The sequence below is a fragment of the Peromyscus californicus genome, unplaced genomic scaffold (genome assembly GCF_007827085.1).
Source record: "Peromyscus californicus insignis strain IS unplaced genomic scaffold, ASM782708v3 Scaffold_8__1_contigs__length_139910024, whole genome shotgun sequence".
Lineage (NCBI taxonomy): Eukaryota > Metazoa > Chordata > Mammalia > Rodentia > Cricetidae > Peromyscus > Peromyscus californicus.
In genome coordinates, this window is record NW_026294606.1 from 19,663,499 (window position 1) to 19,681,177 (window position 17,679).

The 17,679-nt window shown below is 44.6% G+C and overlaps 1 protein-coding gene across 4 annotated transcripts in view; it reads right to left on the reverse strand.

Annotated features, from left to right (window-relative positions):
* Window positions 1-17,152, reverse strand: part of Jarid2 (jumonji and AT-rich interaction domain containing 2) — a 187,252-nt gene extending 170,100 nt beyond the window's left edge. The window contains exons 1-2 of one of the 4 annotated variants that reach the window (XM_052729573.1): window positions 16,845-17,152; window positions 15,821-16,022 (exon numbers count right to left, since the gene is read on the reverse strand). In XM_052729573.1, the coding sequence (XP_052585533.1) occupies window positions 15,821-15,865 (45 nt within the window). In that variant the 5' untranslated portion in view covers window positions 15,866-16,022; window positions 16,845-17,152. Of the gene's footprint in view, window positions 1-13,596; window positions 13,702-15,820; window positions 16,713-16,844 lie in introns of those variants that run through there. The other 3 variants (XM_052729572.1, XM_052729574.1, XM_052729575.1) reach the window with 3 other exon arrangements.
* Between the last annotated feature and the right edge of the window lie 527 nt (window positions 17,153-17,679).

A 17,679-nucleotide genomic window follows, 5' to 3' on the forward strand; every position in this document is an offset into this window, starting at 1 on the left:
AGAGAAAATACCACAAATCCACTCAAAGACCAATCTGATGGTGGCTAATTCCTCAGCTGACTACTCTTACCTGGTGAATCCTAGTTTGTGTGAAATTCTCACACACACACACACACCAATAATCACAGCTGAATAAGCAATGTGATATACACATACTTACTATGCAGTATGATCAAGCCTTAAAGAAGAAAAATTGAAACATACTAAACAATGTCTGAGATTCGTCTGTATAACATGAAAGAAGCCAGTCCATCACAAAAAAGCCACATATTTTATTAATCCATTTATGTCAAGTATCCAGGAGGAAGAACTCCTCAGAACAAAAAAGATTAGTGGCTGTCAGAGACTGGAAACTGGTGAAGTGAGAAGTGAGCACCACTGGTGTGTAGTTTCTCTGTGGAGTTCCGAAATATTCAAAATTGACCAGTGAGAGCTGTAGAACTCTAGGAATATACTAACATACCACAGAATTGTTTTTAAAAGACATTACACTCACATCCAAAATTACATAGGAAGACTGAGATGCCTCATCTTGGTTTAAAATACCACAAACGTGGGGGTAGGACCAGAACTGCACCGAACTGTATACAAGACAATTAAAAGAAAAGCTTCAGAGCTGAAGATCTGCAAAACATATAGCAAGCAAAGGTCAGCGGGTTATGTGGGGGTGGCTCAGGTGACAGAATGCTTAGGTAGCATGCAAGAAAGCACTGGGTTCCATTCCAACAACACATGTCACATGTCTGTAATCGCAGCACTCAGGAGGTGGAAGCAAAAAAATCAGTTGTTCATGCTCTGGGCTACAAGAAAGCCTAAGAAAAGACAGACAAACTTGAGGGTGGGGGTGTTATTCAGTGATGAAAGTGCTCACCCAGAGTATGGCAGACCCTGGATTTCATTCTCAGCACCAAAAAAAATGTAAACACAAAGCTGTGACAACCAGGCTCAGTGGCATGCCTACACTCCCAGGTACTAGGAAGGTTAAGATAGGACCACACCTGGGCTGGATAAACAAAATAACCCTTCCTTGCCCAACCCACCCCAAAGTTGCTTTTGGTCAGGTTTTTGTTTTGCGGAATTTTGTTTGTTTGTGTGTGTGTGTTTACAGAGAAACAAACTAGGACCAGGCTAACTTTATCCCTAAACCAATCAAAAATTGCAACTTGAGGGCTCAAGAAACAGCTTCCCATGTAAAAGCACTTCAGCTGAGATTGAGGGACCTGAATTTGATTCCCAGGACCTAGAGTAGAAGGGAGAATGGACTCCTGAAAACTGTCCCCTGGCCTAAATTCACAAAAATATTTTAAGCTGCAATTTTAGTCTTTCTCTATTACTCTGAAGTTGTAATCTGTGCTAAAAATAAAGAGCAGGTGAGTCTATCTATCATAGATACAGTCATTTGGTACCTACTCTGACAAGTTCCCTAGATTAACTTCAAAACCACCTTGAATTTGTAATTTAGATACAAAAAGGAAATGCAAAAGTAGTAATTCCTACTTATCAGCATTACAAATGTCTTAATACTCAACACAGAGGATTTTTTGCTGCTGATTGCAGGAAAGAAAGCACCCAGACACTCCATTCCTTGAAAAACACTTCCCCAAGCCTTCATATACAATGCCTGTCCAGAAAAACAAGCTGTTTGCCTGGCCACGGTGATGACATCTGTTCTTTGCAGGGATGGGATGACCTCCATGTACCAAGGGGAGGAAAGGACACTTTCTTACAATAGGTAACAACATGAAGGTGTTTATTTGTATTAAACAACTGTAAGCAAACACTGTTTGGCTGTGAGAGCTTTGCAAGTCAAAGATAATGGCCTTCCCTGGTAAACTGACTGTTTTTTATAATCATCATTATTTATACTCCCAGGAGGCTTTGCGTACTGCTCCGATAAATTCTGCAAAGAAATAATGACAACTTTAGCGAGTCTCCTGGAAGGAAAAAAAAAGGTTGGGGGAAAGGCTAGACGAGTAGAAAACTGTGTTTCATCCCAGTTTATGTCAGTTTGGGGATTGTCATACATCACTTAATTAGAGCAGGCAAAAGAGAAGGGCGAATTAAAAAAAAGACAGGCTTTAGTCAATAATTCCAAGTCAGACTCATATTTCCAACCAGTTTACCAACACCAAAAGGAAACCCATTTTATTAGAATAATTAGTTATGATTTATCTCAAGTACAATCAAAACGTGGCATTACGCTCTCTTACCTAAACAAAAGTTCCATATAGCATCATCATGCTCTGCACGTCTCAGTAAGAGTTCTGCACAACTAACTCACAAAAACTCATAATTAATAGTTGAGTTTTAGTTTTGTTTTGCTGGAGGGACAGGCGACGACAAGGTAAGGTAAATCTAAGAGAATGAGAAGCAAGTGTTCCCTGATTTCTTCAACCATGGGACTTGGCCTACGGCTTAGATGTGCCCAGAGCCCAGACTCTGAGCCAATCTCAAGCCAAACATGTTTTTTATTTAACAAGGTTTTATTTTCACTCGTCTGCCACCTTTCAGATTCCAACCTAGTTAAAACCACAGTGGTTTGGATTCTAACCGTAGTTTGAGATTACAATACAGAGTGATTATTTGAAAACATTTTTAAAGACATAAAACACTGCATTACTAACACCAACCAAGCTAACAGGAGTTCAAAAGTTCATTATTAAATCCAGACCTTGCCTGGCCCCCTGCACTGGAGGATGGGGGTGGGCGGGGGTGCTAAACTGCACTGGCATTTAAATAGAAATCTGATCCCTGTCACTCAGGAGATAACCGTCACTAAGGATTACTTTCATGAATCTTTAAAATTCTTGCAGATTAAAGTTCTGTCAGGGTGTCAATACCACTACTACTGAGCAAAGTTTTTTGGTCAAAATTCAAAGCTACCCAGGTGTACTGGCTCATGCTTGTAAACCCAGACTCCGAAGGAGGCTTAGTGAAAGTTTGGAGGGCAGCCTGAGCTACATAATGAGTTTCAAACAGTCCTGAGCTGGTAAAGACCCTGTCTCAAAAAAATTATAACTGGGGCCAAGTGTGGTGGTGCACTGTCTTTACTTCCAGCACTCAGAGGCAGGCAGACGGATGCAAGTTTGAGGCCAGCCTGTTCTACATAGTGAGTCCCAGGCCAGTCGTGGCTACACAGAGACCCTGTCACAAATTTAAAAAAGAATAAAAAATAAATTAAAAAAAAAAAAATCAAAGCTGCTCAGTGCCAAACAATTGCTGGTTTGAGGGCAATCGTTTGTTCCTTGCCCATATTTTAATCTTGTATCATTTTTGTGTGTCAAAACTGCACTTTAGTCAGGTTGAGGATATTTGTTCCTGGGATGACAGCTCATTATGTTGTACATCCTTTTAAAGAGTATGTGTGACATGTAAGAGATAAATAAAATTACACCATTTTGATAAAATATATCAAAAATAAAACTATATTATTTTGATATGAAAGTATATCAAAAATAAAAGGCAAGAAAAATGAGTGTTATGGCATCCACTTACATTCCAAGTACTCAAGAGGCTGGGGGAAAAGGATGGAGCATTCCAAGACAAATCTTAAACTACAGAATAAAAAGGAAAAAGGAGCCGGGCGGCGGTGGCACACACCTTTAATCCCAGCACTTGGGAGGCAGAGCCAGGCAGATCTTTGTGAGTTCAAGGCCAGCCTGGTCTACAGAGCAAGATCCAGGAAGGTACAAAGGTACACACAGAGAAACCCTGTCTCAAAAAAAAAAAAAAAAAAAAAAGGAAAAAGGAGGCTCTTTTAGTCTGTCACTGGGTAACAGTTGGGTAAAGGCAAATGCCACCAAGCCTAACAATCTAATTAAGTTCAATGCCCAGATGGAAAAGCACACAGAAGGAGAACCAACTCCCAAAAGTCATCCTTTGACCTCTACCACTAATCTATGGCAGGTATACAAGCACACATACAAATACACACACACACACACACACACACACACACACACCAAGATAGATAGATAGATAGATAGATAGATAGATAGATAGATAGATAGATAGATAGATAGATAGACAGATAGATAGGTAGGTAGGTAGGTAGGTAGATAGACAGACAGACAGACAGACAGACAGATAGGCCTCATCTGATGGAGTCATGGAGCATATGTGAAGGGCCAAGCTGTGTGATGTCACAGCTCCATTGATGGCCAAGAAACATAACCAAAATCCTTCATTCAAGGCAGATGAAAAGCATGTGCTACTAATTTAACTAGGAGCCCAGACCATGACTGCTTATTAAATGCTTTCCATTCACATTGGCTCTTTCATCCTCCAACATCAAGACATCATTACAATCTGAAAATAGAACAAACAGAGCTTTAGTGCTTTGGGCAGTATAAGAATGGGATAGGAAGCAACTTGAGCAAAACCAATGGGAGTTAGCAGATTCCACCCAAGAAAGCAAAGTTCATCCAAAGCCTTTTTTTTTTTTTTTTTTTTTTTTGAATAGAGTTTCTCTGTGTAGCTTTGGCTGTCATGGAACTCCACCTGCCTCTGCCTCCCTGGTATTAAAACCTCAGCACCATGGTTGGCTCACACAAAAAAGAAATGTTGCTTCTTTGACACTCTATCTCAACCTCACAAACACCATGGGAGAGCGAAAAATTCAATCAATCCCAGAATTTTCCCATTACTTAATAAGGAAAAGGCAAGCCTTGATGAGAAAGACAAATGCTAAGTAGCCACATTAATTTCCACTCTCTTCCTCAAACAACTAGAACATGCTGTAATGGTGGGAGATGACCCAGAAACACCTTTTCTTCCACCTTGAATTTGGAGAGTTGCACCCTACAGACTTGTAGGACTTAGATTAACACTGTCTAGACATTAATACTTTTCCTTTGTTAGTTAGCCTTTCCTTTTCCTCTGAGAAGGAGAGGCTCTTTCTCCCTACTGTAAACTCAGAAGTAAAGCAATCTGCCAAGGTCACCATCATGTAGACATAGCCAAGAAAGATCTTCACCTTCGATCTGACTCCAAACCTTTGATCTGACTCTAAAGCTAGTGCTCTCTTCCTCTCTCTTCCTAGTGGTTTACATCCTTGCTCCCTAGTGAACTATAGATTCTCTCAATGAGAGCAAACACAGTAAACACAGTTAAATTGATCAAGCTCTGAAGCTCACTTAGCCCCAAGAATGGTACAAGGCCACCCTACAAACTGCACTGAAATCACAAGTACAAACAATATGATTCCAGGTCATTTTAATACTTAAGTATCTCCCATGTATTCACAAATGAAAGAACCTCAAACACTCAAAATGTACTATTATACAAGCTCTCTCTTCCCTCCAGTACTAAATAAAGCCCTTCTGTCTAATAACACATTGTGTCCTTAAGAGTAAATTTGTGTTACAATGCTTTCACATTTCTTAACTTAGTCCTAAATGCTGAGAAAGGACAAGAAAAGAAAATAGAAACTTAAGTAAAATAAAACTCAACTGACAACTACGACTTACAAGTGTCTTTTTAAAGGCCAAAAAACAAATTGGATGGCCTTAACATGCACCATGCATACAACAAATTAGCACAGCCCCTCCCCAGAAGACAATATGGTACAGTTCTGAGTCAGTGCAAATGATACATACAAAGCAGGCTACAAAACATCATTTTTTTTTTTTTTTGGTTTTTTTTTTTTGGTTTTTCGAGACAGGGTTTCTCTGTGTAGCTTTGCGCCTTTCCTGGGACTCACTTGGTAGCCCAGGCTGGCCTCGAACTCACAGAGATCCGCCTGGCTCTGCCTCCCGAGTGCTGGGATTAAAGGCGTGCGCCACCACCGCCCGGCAACATCATTTTTTAAACAGCCCTAAACCTGTGGAAAAGCCAAAGAGGCAATGGGTCAAGTGAAACCTATGTCAATGGCATGCCTAGAGCCATTTAAAAAAAAACACTGTATTGATAACTGGGATAATATATAAATGTAAAAAAAACACATGAGTGAGGGAACGCATCTACAAGTGGAAGAATATCCGATATGCAATTTCAGTAATTTTATCTTTGAGTACTTGTCTGATTGAAATGATTTCATATGAAGCAGAAAAGCCATTTTTCACAAGGGAAAAAACGCTACTGGCTTATAATTAGCTATGGGGATTACATATGAATTTTTATTTTTCCATGAAAATGAATCAATTACTTCAGCTACAATGGATGACTAAGAATGCACCTGGCTGGAAGTGTCACTATGACCTGTTCAAAGGCAACAGAAGAGGCCTTAACTCACAAGTGCTGGATTTCATGCCCAGCTGTCCAACCAAGTGTGAGTCTAGGCAGCTTCCCAGCTTTAAAATAAGGAGTCTGAAATTGTAATTAGTGAACTCCACTTTTTTCCACTAGAACCATACTAATTCCCTCCCAATGGTACTGAAAATATTCCACCATTAGCTTTAATTCAAGAATTCTCAAAGCTGGAGAGATGGCTCAGCAGTTAGGAGCACTGACAGCTCTTCCAGAGGACCTGTGTTCAATTCCCAGCACCCACATGGCAGCTTACAACTGTCTGTAACTCCAAGATCTGACACCCTCACATAGACATACATGCAGGCAAAACATCAATGCAAATAAGAACAAATGATTTAAAAAAAAAAAATTCTCTGGGTTCTGGGCAGTGTTAGCTCACACATTTATTTAATCCCAGGAAGAAGCAGAAGCAAGTTTATCTCTGTAAGTTTGATTGAGGCTAGCCTGGTCTACACAGAGCAAGTTCCAGGACAGTCAGGACTACACAGAGAAACCCTGTCTCAAAATAAACCAAGAGTTCTCCGAGTACTAACTTTACACTGGTCCACAGACTTACCCACAATCACCTACAAAACTCAGACCCTAACAGACACACAAAGAAGTACTCCTTTGCACCTAGAAGTAAGGGGTGCTATACATAAGAAAAGACTAAGAGCCAGAGTCTGTCTGTTGTGGATGCAGTATGGCAGTCTAGCCATGAGGTCCATGAGGAGTATAGTAGAGTCCTCAGAAAATCCACCTGCCTGAGCATAGATACAAACTTGCAAAGTTAGAGTCTAGGCTTGGCTAAATTCACGAGTGTGTATAGTGGATGGGGGCAGGTAAGTGGGTTTTTATTCTATACTAAGGACAAACTCGGTTGCAGGAGACCACAAGCAGCCACTGAAAGATCATGATCAGATTTTCAGTTTCAAGGAATATATCCTTCAAGCTGTACTTTTAAACATGTTTGTGAGGACAGATTAGGTGCTGCTCTAATCTTAATTCTCAATGTATCCTTTCTAATTGTCATGTTTCCTGATTCAATAGACATTCAACAAGCAAAGTGGGAATGGAGGTGGAGATGATTACGTCACCTCCTAGTCTTTAAAGCCTTGCTCTAAATATACTGTTCGGCTCTGAATTTACTAGATTTATTTATTTCTGAGTCAGCTAGGAAGGCGGCTGGCAGGCCTGGCCTGATGTCTCCAAGTTGGTGATTTCCAACTGTGTAATAATACCTTAAGCATTTGTGCAGCAGTATGCAGTTTACAAAGTGCTTTCACATCAAAAATCTCCCTGGCTTTCCCAGCCTATATATAAGGTGCACTCAACAATGTTCCAGATGAGGAAGGAACTTAGCCATGTTGTACAGTTTGTCCAGGGTCACACAACCAAGTTTAATCAGAGCTGGAACTAACTTGTCCGTTATCTAAGTGCCCTATATAGTCAAAGCAGACGTGTCCAAATTGAAGACCCTTCATGACTGAAGCTCATATACTAGTAATGACAACTCACATACAAAAAGCAAACTCCCTGCTGCCTAACACAATGAGCATTCATTCTGCCTTTCTGCAAACCTATGGAAGGACAAATGCAAGAAACACATGATCAGTACTAATCCCTTCTCATTTCCTCCTGGCACCTGGTGTAATAGTTGGCAGAAATGAGAACCAAGAAAGAGTCAACCACTGAAGATCTCTCAAAAATGTTGATTAGAACATAATAGAGAAAGAACCAGTCAGATTGTAAGAAAGTAGTAAGACAGATGCCAAAAGGCTTCCTAGATTCTCTGGCCAATTCAGTCATCAGAAATACAGAAATAAATGCCTGTGCTATCCCAGGAGGTCAGAGAGTCATCTCTTGGACTGAGAACAATACTCAGAATCCGTCCATTTCACTGTTCCCTATTTACACCACCCAACCTCCAAAAGAAATGAAGGGGAAAAAAAATCCATGTGTGTATTCAAAAACAGTGTACATGAAGTAAGTGTCCTACCTGGTGTCTTAAGAGTTATCATTGTTCTGATGAAACACCAAAGCAACTTTAAGAGTTTATTTGGCTTATACTTCCACATCACTGTCACTGAGTGAAAAACAGGACGGGAACTCAAGCAGGGCAGTAACTGATGCAGAGACCATGGAGGAGTACACTACTTACTGGATTACTCTTCATAACTTATTTAGCCTGTTTTCTTGTAGAACCCAGAACCACCAGCCCAGGGGTAGCTCCAACCACAATGGGCTGCCCCCTCCCCAAAATCAGAAAACACCCTTGCAGTTTTGCCTACAGCCTGATCTTATTGGGGGCATTTTCTCAGTTGAGGTTCCCTCCTCTCAGATTACTCTAGCTTGTTGTCAAGATGACCTAAAACTAGTCAGCACACCTGGAGTGTGGAGTAATACCACCTGTAATCCCCCAGCCCCTATGGTTGGGGCAGAACCTTCAGGATCACAAACTCAAGGTCAAAAGAACTCTACTGTAGGGTTCTTCTCTAATGCAGTCTGTCACACATCCTTATGACTTCAGTGATTACATATAATATTCCTATTACTCAAGATGTCTCATTAACACAGCTAGACAGTTTCTGTTTCATGGATGGACCACTGGTGTGGACAAGGACCATTTTCCTCCAGAACTCATGGTCTCCAAACAGCAAAGCCAGGAGCAACAGTCCAAGTGCAAGAAAAGGTACCAAAGGTGTTTGGTGACAGCCCTGAGACAGCAAAGTAGTTTCTGGAAGCCTGGAGAACTGCTGCCCATGATGGCCCTCAGGTACACCCACAAGTGTGGGTGATAATCACAAAACTACAGAGCTTCAAGAAACAGTCCTATCTAGGATCTTCCAATGAAGACTCTGAGAAACAAGGGGACAACAGAGTAGCTCCACCATGTGCCATAAGAAACCATCAAGCGTAAGCATGCTGCAGACTAGCACACACCTTGTTCTCGGAAGCCGACAGGAACCTTTTATGACCTGTTCTCCCCTTCAGGGTAGTGATGATCAATCATTTGGCATCTATTTCAAAACTCAGGAAAAAATACAGCTTTAAACTATATGAATAATGTTTTGGCATTGATATTCTCTTCTGTAAAATGGCCTCAAAAGCCCCTTTTTTCACGTGACCTTGCTATGTAAACTATGTGGGTGGCTACTTCAGACTTGACTGGATCTTCGATTCATAATGCTTTCAAGAACAGTAGGTATTGTATGGCTGTCTAAAAGTATTTTCTAAATCGGTAAAATGGCTCAACAGGTAAAGGCGTTTTTGCCTCCACCTGATTTCAATTCCCGAATACCCACATAATGGTGGAAAGAACATACCTCTGCAAGTTGTCCTCTGACCTCTACATATGCCATGGCGAGGGCATATGTACACAAGCACACAGGCAGAGACATATACATATACATAGATACACCCAACACACAAATATTTATGTAAGGGGGAGCAGGAGTACTGAAAGCAGGCAAATCTATGGCACCAGAAGCAAAACAGTAAGTAGTCACTTCCTGAAGAAGTCAGCTGCAATTTTAATAGTTTTATAATAAATCCTGAACTAAACATTAAGACATTTAGCTTTACTAAAAGCCATGTCTGTAATGCCTAAACTTAGAATCACAGAAGACCATTAGTTTGAGGCCAGTACGAACTGCAGAATGAGACCTTGACTCAAAAGTAAATTAAAACCATGTATATGCACTTAAGGATTTGAAATGAAAAAGATCTTCGGTGGTATCTTGCAGGACAGACAGTAAAGTTGCTATATATGACACAAGTTTTTGACCAATAAGATGATTCAGTGGGTAAAGGCACTTGTTACCAAACACCACACACACACACAGAGACAGAGAGAATAAATGTAAAATTTAAAAAACAAAAACAAAAAAAAAAACCTTTTCGCTGAGTATAATAAATAGTGGGTGCCTATAACTCCAGCACTTGGAAAGCAGAAGCAGGAGGATCAAGGGTTCAAGGTCATCTTTTACTACACAGTCTTATGTAGCTTAAGCTGGCCTAACTATACTATCAAAAAGAAAAAAGTTATAAAATAAGTGATGTGATGATGAAAATATAAATAAAATATACTTTTAGCTACTGAACTTTTTCTTTTATTGAGACACTTTGTCACTCTATAGCCCATGCTACCCTTGAAATCACAACAATCCTGTTTCACCCTCCCAAGGCTGGGATCTGTTATCTTTCCAAGTACAGTCTTATTTCTGAGTACACATTTTTCTTTCAGACTTGCTCCACATGTTTTGTTAAAGGAGAATTTCAAGTTAAAAGGGAGTGACCTGAAGGCTAGAGGTATAACTTAGTCCACCCCACCACCACCACCACCACCACCAAAGAGGAAGGCCTTGCAATGCAGTGTTTATGAAGAATCCACAAAATCAAGTGTCCAGCCTACATCTAATTTAACATCCTTTTTCTTTTAGCACTTTTATCATGTCTCCTCCAAAGCATTCAACTTAAAGTTGAACCAACTGTTTTCACAGTCATTTCAAGGTTTACATAAGACTTAATTGTAATTACAAGTATAAGCTCAACTGGAATAACCAGATTTGGGAACAAACAACCGACACTTGGCAAGACTTCTGGGTGGAAGCCAAAGAGGACAGAAGCACACCCCGTAGCTGCCCACTGGGCAGAAGCTTCAGGTTAATAACCAGAATGTTCTGCACCTACGGGCAAGGAGGCTAGGTAGGTAGAGGTTAGAACTGACACAAGAATGTATGGGGAGACTTGAGCCAGTAACATCAGTAGGATTTGAACACTGTACCCGAAATGTTAATTAAAATGACCAAAGCTGCCAGGCAGTGGTGGCGCACGCCTTTAATCCCAGCACTCGGGAGGCAGAGCCAGGCAGATCTCTGTGAGTTCAAGGCCAGCCTGGGCTACCGAGTGAGTTCCAGGAAAGGCGCAAAGCTACACAGAGAAACCCTGTCTCGAAAAACCAAAAAAAAAAAAAAAAACAAAACAAAAAAATGGCCAAAGCTTAATTCTGAAAAAAAAAATAAGAACCCAATTTTGGCTTTTTGAATAAAGCTTACTATTCATTTTAAATTTACACACTATGAACCTGACTGTATTACTTCTGTATTATCTGTATACTACACCTACAGTGACAGTTTTTAAAGATGCTTCTGCTTGGAACTAGGATTTTGTTTGGTGTCATGGCTTTCCTAGCATGTTTAAGGCCCGCCCTAAAAGTTCCACCCTAAACTCTGCAAAAATCAAATCACCTCCACCCTAGACTCCTTGGGAAAGGGAAGGATTTTCAACCACTAGAAACAAAGAAAAAGCAGTATGAATTAGAGAAAAGGGAATACAAGGCAACTGAATAACTTCAGTTCTTCCCCCACAGCTGTAAAATACCACAATGATTGTTCAACAAAGGAAAAGCAAGCAAGCTGATTTTTTTTTTTTTTTTTTAAAGACAGGGCCTCACTATCTCTGGCTGGCCTGGAACTTGCTGTGTAGACCAGGATGGCCTCAAATGAAGAGATATGCACGGGTCTCTCTGCCTCCCCAGTGCTGGGGGGTTAAAGGTGTTTACCAACCATGCCAGGCAATCATGACTTTGAACTTTTTAGTGCTGGAGATCATCCCCCCACCCCACCACCACCCCCACCCCTACCCACGGGGACTTTAGCCATGCTAAGCAAACACTCCAGCACTGAACTAAACACCTCTGCCCTAGTATACTTTTCTATTGTTTGATTTTACTTTGCAACTATAAACCGTAGTAAAACTCAGTTTCCAAACCTTATGAAGCAATCTCTCTCACTTTCTGGGGTCATGGGGTGGTCTGGGTTATGTTTTTTCCCAAGTATATTCCCAGGGGCTGGGCGGTGGTGGCGAACACCTTTAATCCCAGCATTTGGGAGGCAGAGCCAGGCGGATCTCTGTGAGTTCAAGGCCAGCCTGGTCTACAGAGCGAGATGCAGGACAGGCACCAAAACTAGAGAAACCCTGTCTCGAAAAACCAAAAAAAAAAAAAAAGTAGTAGTATATTCCCAGCTGCTGGCCTCACACTTGCTAGGTAGCAGAGAATTTCCTTGAGTCCTGATCCTCCTGCTTAAACCTCCTGATTACAGGCACCACTAGGTCATTTACCTGGCAATGAGCTAGGGAAGCATTCTACCAACTGAGCCATATTGGTGGCAGGGGATCTTTGAGACAGTTTTTTATGTAGCCCAGAAGGGCTTATGGACACAGACTGGATGTTTAACTAAAGATAACCTTGAACTGTGCTGGAATTACAGGCTTTTTGGAAAACTAGACCCTTAAAACCTACAGGCTGGGGGTTCGGGGAGGGCCGGTGAAATGGCTCCTCCACAGGGTAAAGGTAAGTGTGTCTTCCAAACAAGCCTTAAGATCTGAATTCAATGATAAAAGAAATAATGCAAAAGACAGAAAATAATACACACTGAGCAAACATGCAACTGTTTTATTGACGAAGTGAATTTGGGCTCTGGAAGGCAACCTTTTCCAGGTATTTAAGGTACTGTATTGGGAGTAGTGCCCGATATAATTGAGACAAGATTATATTTCAATTTATGAGGTTCTCAAGGATGTCATTTAATAAGAAATGCAACATTCATTTCTCCCAAAGCCTTCCATCTACAATCACACTCTCAAACTCTTTGCTAAGGCAATAAACTAGGTGGAAGCTAAAGCTTTTGAGACCAATTGTAGGAAGCACGCTGCCTTCCACCAGCTTAAGTAATAATGCCACCTTCTATATAAAGCAGCACACTGTTTTACATCTTCCACCCACATAATCTCAATGATTTAGTCAAGTGACAAAAGCAGTTATGACATTTTCCATTTTACAGAAAAGTGAAGATTCACACCATGAACCATTTGTTCTCCTGTTAAGATCCAGTGGCTCTTGAGACTCAAGAGTCCTGTGCTCTTTGGATACAGTCCTTCAGTCTCCAGAGCTCCCGGGATACAGTAGGTGAGCAGATGAACAGCACAGCCAAGAGGACAGCCTTTCCCCCAACGACAGTGAAAAGCTTCCAAGAAGACCAACAGCGGAGCAGCATCAGCAACCCCTTCAAGGGTAACATGCTACCTCCTGCAATGGCATCCCTCAACACGACAAAGTAACCAAATTCTCAACTCCATCCACACACAAGGTAAAGCTCCCCTAAATGCAGTTTCCTTGGTTTTTACGAGCCTGACTGAGTGGGGGGCTACACTAATAATGTCACACCATCAAAAGACTTGGAACTGAGGAGTGACAATACTCCTGCGTTAAGAAGGCCCCTCCTCCCTGCTCTCCAGCCCATTAGTAGTATGAGAACAACGTTCAAGGGCACTCGGTGAGGGGTAAAAGGCTTCCCCGATGCTCACCTGGTGGGACCTGGAACAACCTCAAAGCGGAAGGTCAAGGTTTGTCGCACCCTTCACAGCCCCCTCCTCCTCCCACGTCCCGCTCCCGCAGCTCCCACTCAGGCCGCGCCTGGAACCTTCCGCCTGACTTTTGACATCACGGAAGGGAAGGTTCCACCGGGCCGTCCCTTTGTGACGTCACAATGACAACAGACCGCGGCTGCTTGTGATGGGGGGGCGGAAGGGGGGGCCAGAACCACTAGGGGCAAGGGGCGGAGAGGGGGCGGGGTACATAGGCGCACGGTACGGGAAGGCCGCGGGGCGGGGAGGGGGCGCGCTGACGTCTTGCCTGCTTAACCTGTTGCTCTCGAGACTGAGCCCGAGCCCGCGGGGCAGGGCGGCGTGGAGACGCCAGAGCCGCCAAGCTTAGCCTAGCGCGCGGCGGGGGGCGCCCGAGGCAGCCTCCCCTCCGCCGCACTCACCAGCCCGACCCGCCCCGGGTCTGCACGCCGCGAGCCCCACCCACCCGCCCGGCCAGAGCATAGCCCAGAGTCTGCCCCCTACAGGCCGCCCGCGAGCCTGCCGCCACGGCCCCGGCCCAGCCCGCCGCGGGCCCCGCTCACCCTCCCTGCCCGCTGGGTCCGGAGCTCGGCTTGAGCACCGACTCGGCTCCCGCAGCTGTGACTCGTGCTCTGCCTCGCGCGGCCACCGCCGGCCACATCGGCTTGCGGCCGGACGCCGGGACTCGACAGCATCCGCTGGCCACCAGCAACAACAAAAAAGCCTACCCCACAGTGCTCTCTAACTTATCGAGGTCCGGGATAGGGTGGAGGGTTCTTGTCCAAGTTCTAACCCATCTCCTTTGTGGTACATCAGCAACAGACATGTTCTGGGAAGGCGTTCACTCTCCAAGGCAAGGCTCTGCCCATGCAGTTTCTACACGCCGAGTTTAAACTAGTCCTTAGCGCTCTACCCAGCCCTCTGCAATGCGGATGTATTTTAATTCCTAAATTCCTTATGGAGCAGCTTCGTAAACTGAGCTTCATTATTTAATCTCGCGTTTCTTTCATAGTTAAGTTTACGTGTCTAGATTAGAATCAGCTCTCCGGAAGAGGAATTCAGGTTTTCCATTAAATATAATTTTTAAAGAGCCACTACCCCGAAGGTCATCTCCCTTTATATACTCCACACATCAGAAAGGGAAAATATAACACCAAATTATCGACTCTAGTTATATAAAACTTTCTTATACGATCGCATTGTTCTTTATGCATCTTCAAGGGCCTTTTTTCTGGGGGGAAAAAATGAGTTCTTTGCTCTAAGCATATGCAGCTAACCACCGGATCACTCGAGTGCATATTTGGTTAATCCCCTGGTTCCCCTCTTTGCTCCCTCCCCCCCAAACTTACAACAACAACAAAAAACCCACTACACAAAACAAAAACACCCCCTATGTCAAGCAAAACGTTGCTATACTATCACAAAACAAATTTAACTATTACAACCTAATTTCAGGACCCCAGCTAACAAGGATAAATTATTTGTAGTAACATATGCATTCACTCACACACACACACACACACACACACATACTTAAAAAACGTTAGCTATATTTTCCCCCTAAAACTAGAAACCATGAATTCTTCTTAAACAAAACCAAAATCAGCCTCATTATTAAAGTCAATACCAATAAATGCACAGTCCCTGTAACATGATTCTCAACTGGTTTATGTCGCAAACTAGGTAAGCCAAAACGATCACATATATTAAATGGATGTGCCAGTGCAAGAAGATCGCCATAATCGGACCCTGGATTACAACTTAAAGGGCTTCCAACAGACATACCTTTAACGATTTTCCAAATAACACCAATAACAGGCTCATTTGTATGCAAAGTGCAGTATGGGGCCAAATTCGCCCGAGATTGCAGTTTAGTTATATTACCGCAGGCCCCCACAAACATAACCCCAAGCTCCACCGAAATCACTTGCCTTTCATCTAAAACTACATTAATGTTGTGTCATTCGAGGTCAATTTATTCACTTGAGGTATCTACACCAGTCTGTTTTCTCAACCAAACTAGGCAGACACGACTTTGCCTGAAAAGCCCTTTCGGAAAAGAAAGAAACAGCCTTATCGGACGCTATGTTTAAAACCCTTGAGCTGCAGAATTATCTATAAACTTGACATTCGCAACCATTGCTTCAAACTGCAAGCCAGAGGATGTGTTGTTACGAGCACTTACGTATTTCTTCTGGATGATATTCCTCTTGGGTCTTTCCTTGCTCATTCTGAGATCCAAATGGTGATTGCAAAGGGGGACAATTGCTTCATGAATTTAAAGCCGTCAGAAATTTGCAAAAAAAATATCCTGGTGGTTTTTATTGTTGGTGGTGGTTGATCTTGTAATCCGACTTTTCTTCCTCTTCCCCCAAAGCCAGATTCGCCTTGAAATAAATCCAAAATTGAGAAGGATAAAAGAAAAAAAAATAATAAAGAGCCAAAGACGAACGAAGCAAACAAGAAAAATTCACTTTAGTAAAACACTCATAATGGAAAATTTCCCCCGAAACACACAACACAGAGACACAAAAAAAGAAGAAAAAAAAAACCGACGCCCTTCACTCCCCCCCTTTTTCTTCCAAAAACTACATCAGCGAAACGTGAAGGTCCTTAGTGTCTGATCTGTAGTTACATCTTGGAAAAAGAAAAAGGAAAGATAAATTTAAAATGTTGGAAGTCACGTTTGTGCTGCAGCAGCAGTGCGAGCAGAAGAGTCAACTCCAGCGGCGGCGGCGGCGGCGGCGGCGGCGGCGGCGGCAGCACCACAGCGGAGGGCTCGCCGAGTCTCTTTTTTCCAAGCCCCCTAACCAATGAGAGAGAGGCTAGCCAGCCCAACTTTAAATGGACTCTGCTTTTATACAAGTTAGGGCTCCTCGGCGAATTCCCCACCGCTCGCCAGCCGAAAACTCCCACAGCTGAGCCATCGCACGCTTGCTCACCCTTTGCCCACCAGCCCTGGCCCAGTGCAGCAGACTCCCGCAGCCCCGTCGACCAGACCCGGGAGAGGCCTCAGCGAATGCTTCGCGGGCCGCCCGTCCGCCGCCTCTCCCACTCCGACCCCGGGCACGGAATTGAGAGAGGCTCCCTAAGCTCAATGCATGGCACGCTCGGTCGCTCCACCTCAGCCCCTTCCCCCTCCTCCCCCCCGCAGTCCGCTCACCCCACGGCAGCCACATGCAAACCCTCGCCACTGCCCTCACGTCTACCTGCAGCCGGGCAGCTGGGCAGCAGGGCCCCAGGACGCCCGGCCCGGGGGAGAGCCGCCTATTCCCGGGGCACCTTAGAATAGTCCCCTTGATCTTCTGGAAGTTGTAGTCCCTTGACTACAAAATGGCTATGGCCACGGGAGCGAGGAACTACAATTCCCAGCGTGCTCCGCACCGCCTGTCACTCAACTCCCTTCCCTGAGCTCGCTCGCTCGCTCGCTCGCTCTCTCTCTCTCTCTCCCCCTCCCCCTTCGCCGGCCCTGCCAACAAACGCTGGGACGTGTCCCGCGTGCGACACCACTGGAGGCTGGCTCGGGATTGGCCCGCAGAGCGTGTGGCCCGCGAGCGAGGAAGTCCCCACGCCCGCCCGCCCAGCCCCCGAGTCCCCTCCCCGCGGGCGGCCGGCCAGGCCCCGCGCGCCGCGCCGCGCCCCGCCCCCACCCGGGCCGCGAACCGCCTGTGGAATCGAGGAATCGCGCACGCGCGCGCCGCGGGCCGGCGGAGGGGAGGGAAGCCGCCAGGCTTCCCCGAGGAAGGCCTCGGAGCGTGGCGGCGCGGGGGGCGGTGTCAGCGAGGGGTTGGAGCGGGTCCTAAAGCAAAACTGGGCCACGCACCAAGAGGAATCCTCGGTGCGAACTCGCTGATCGGCGGCGCCTGCTGCCTCTTGCCGTGGCAGGCGGTGTCACCTCAGGACAGCGCCTCGCGCCCGTGTGCCGGGCGGGCGGCGGGCGGCGCGCGCGGCCCGGGGTGGTCCGAGGTCACGGCGACGCCGGCGGCCCGTGGCCACACGCGACCCCACGCGCGAGGCGGGCGGGGAGGGCCGCCTCCGGGCTGG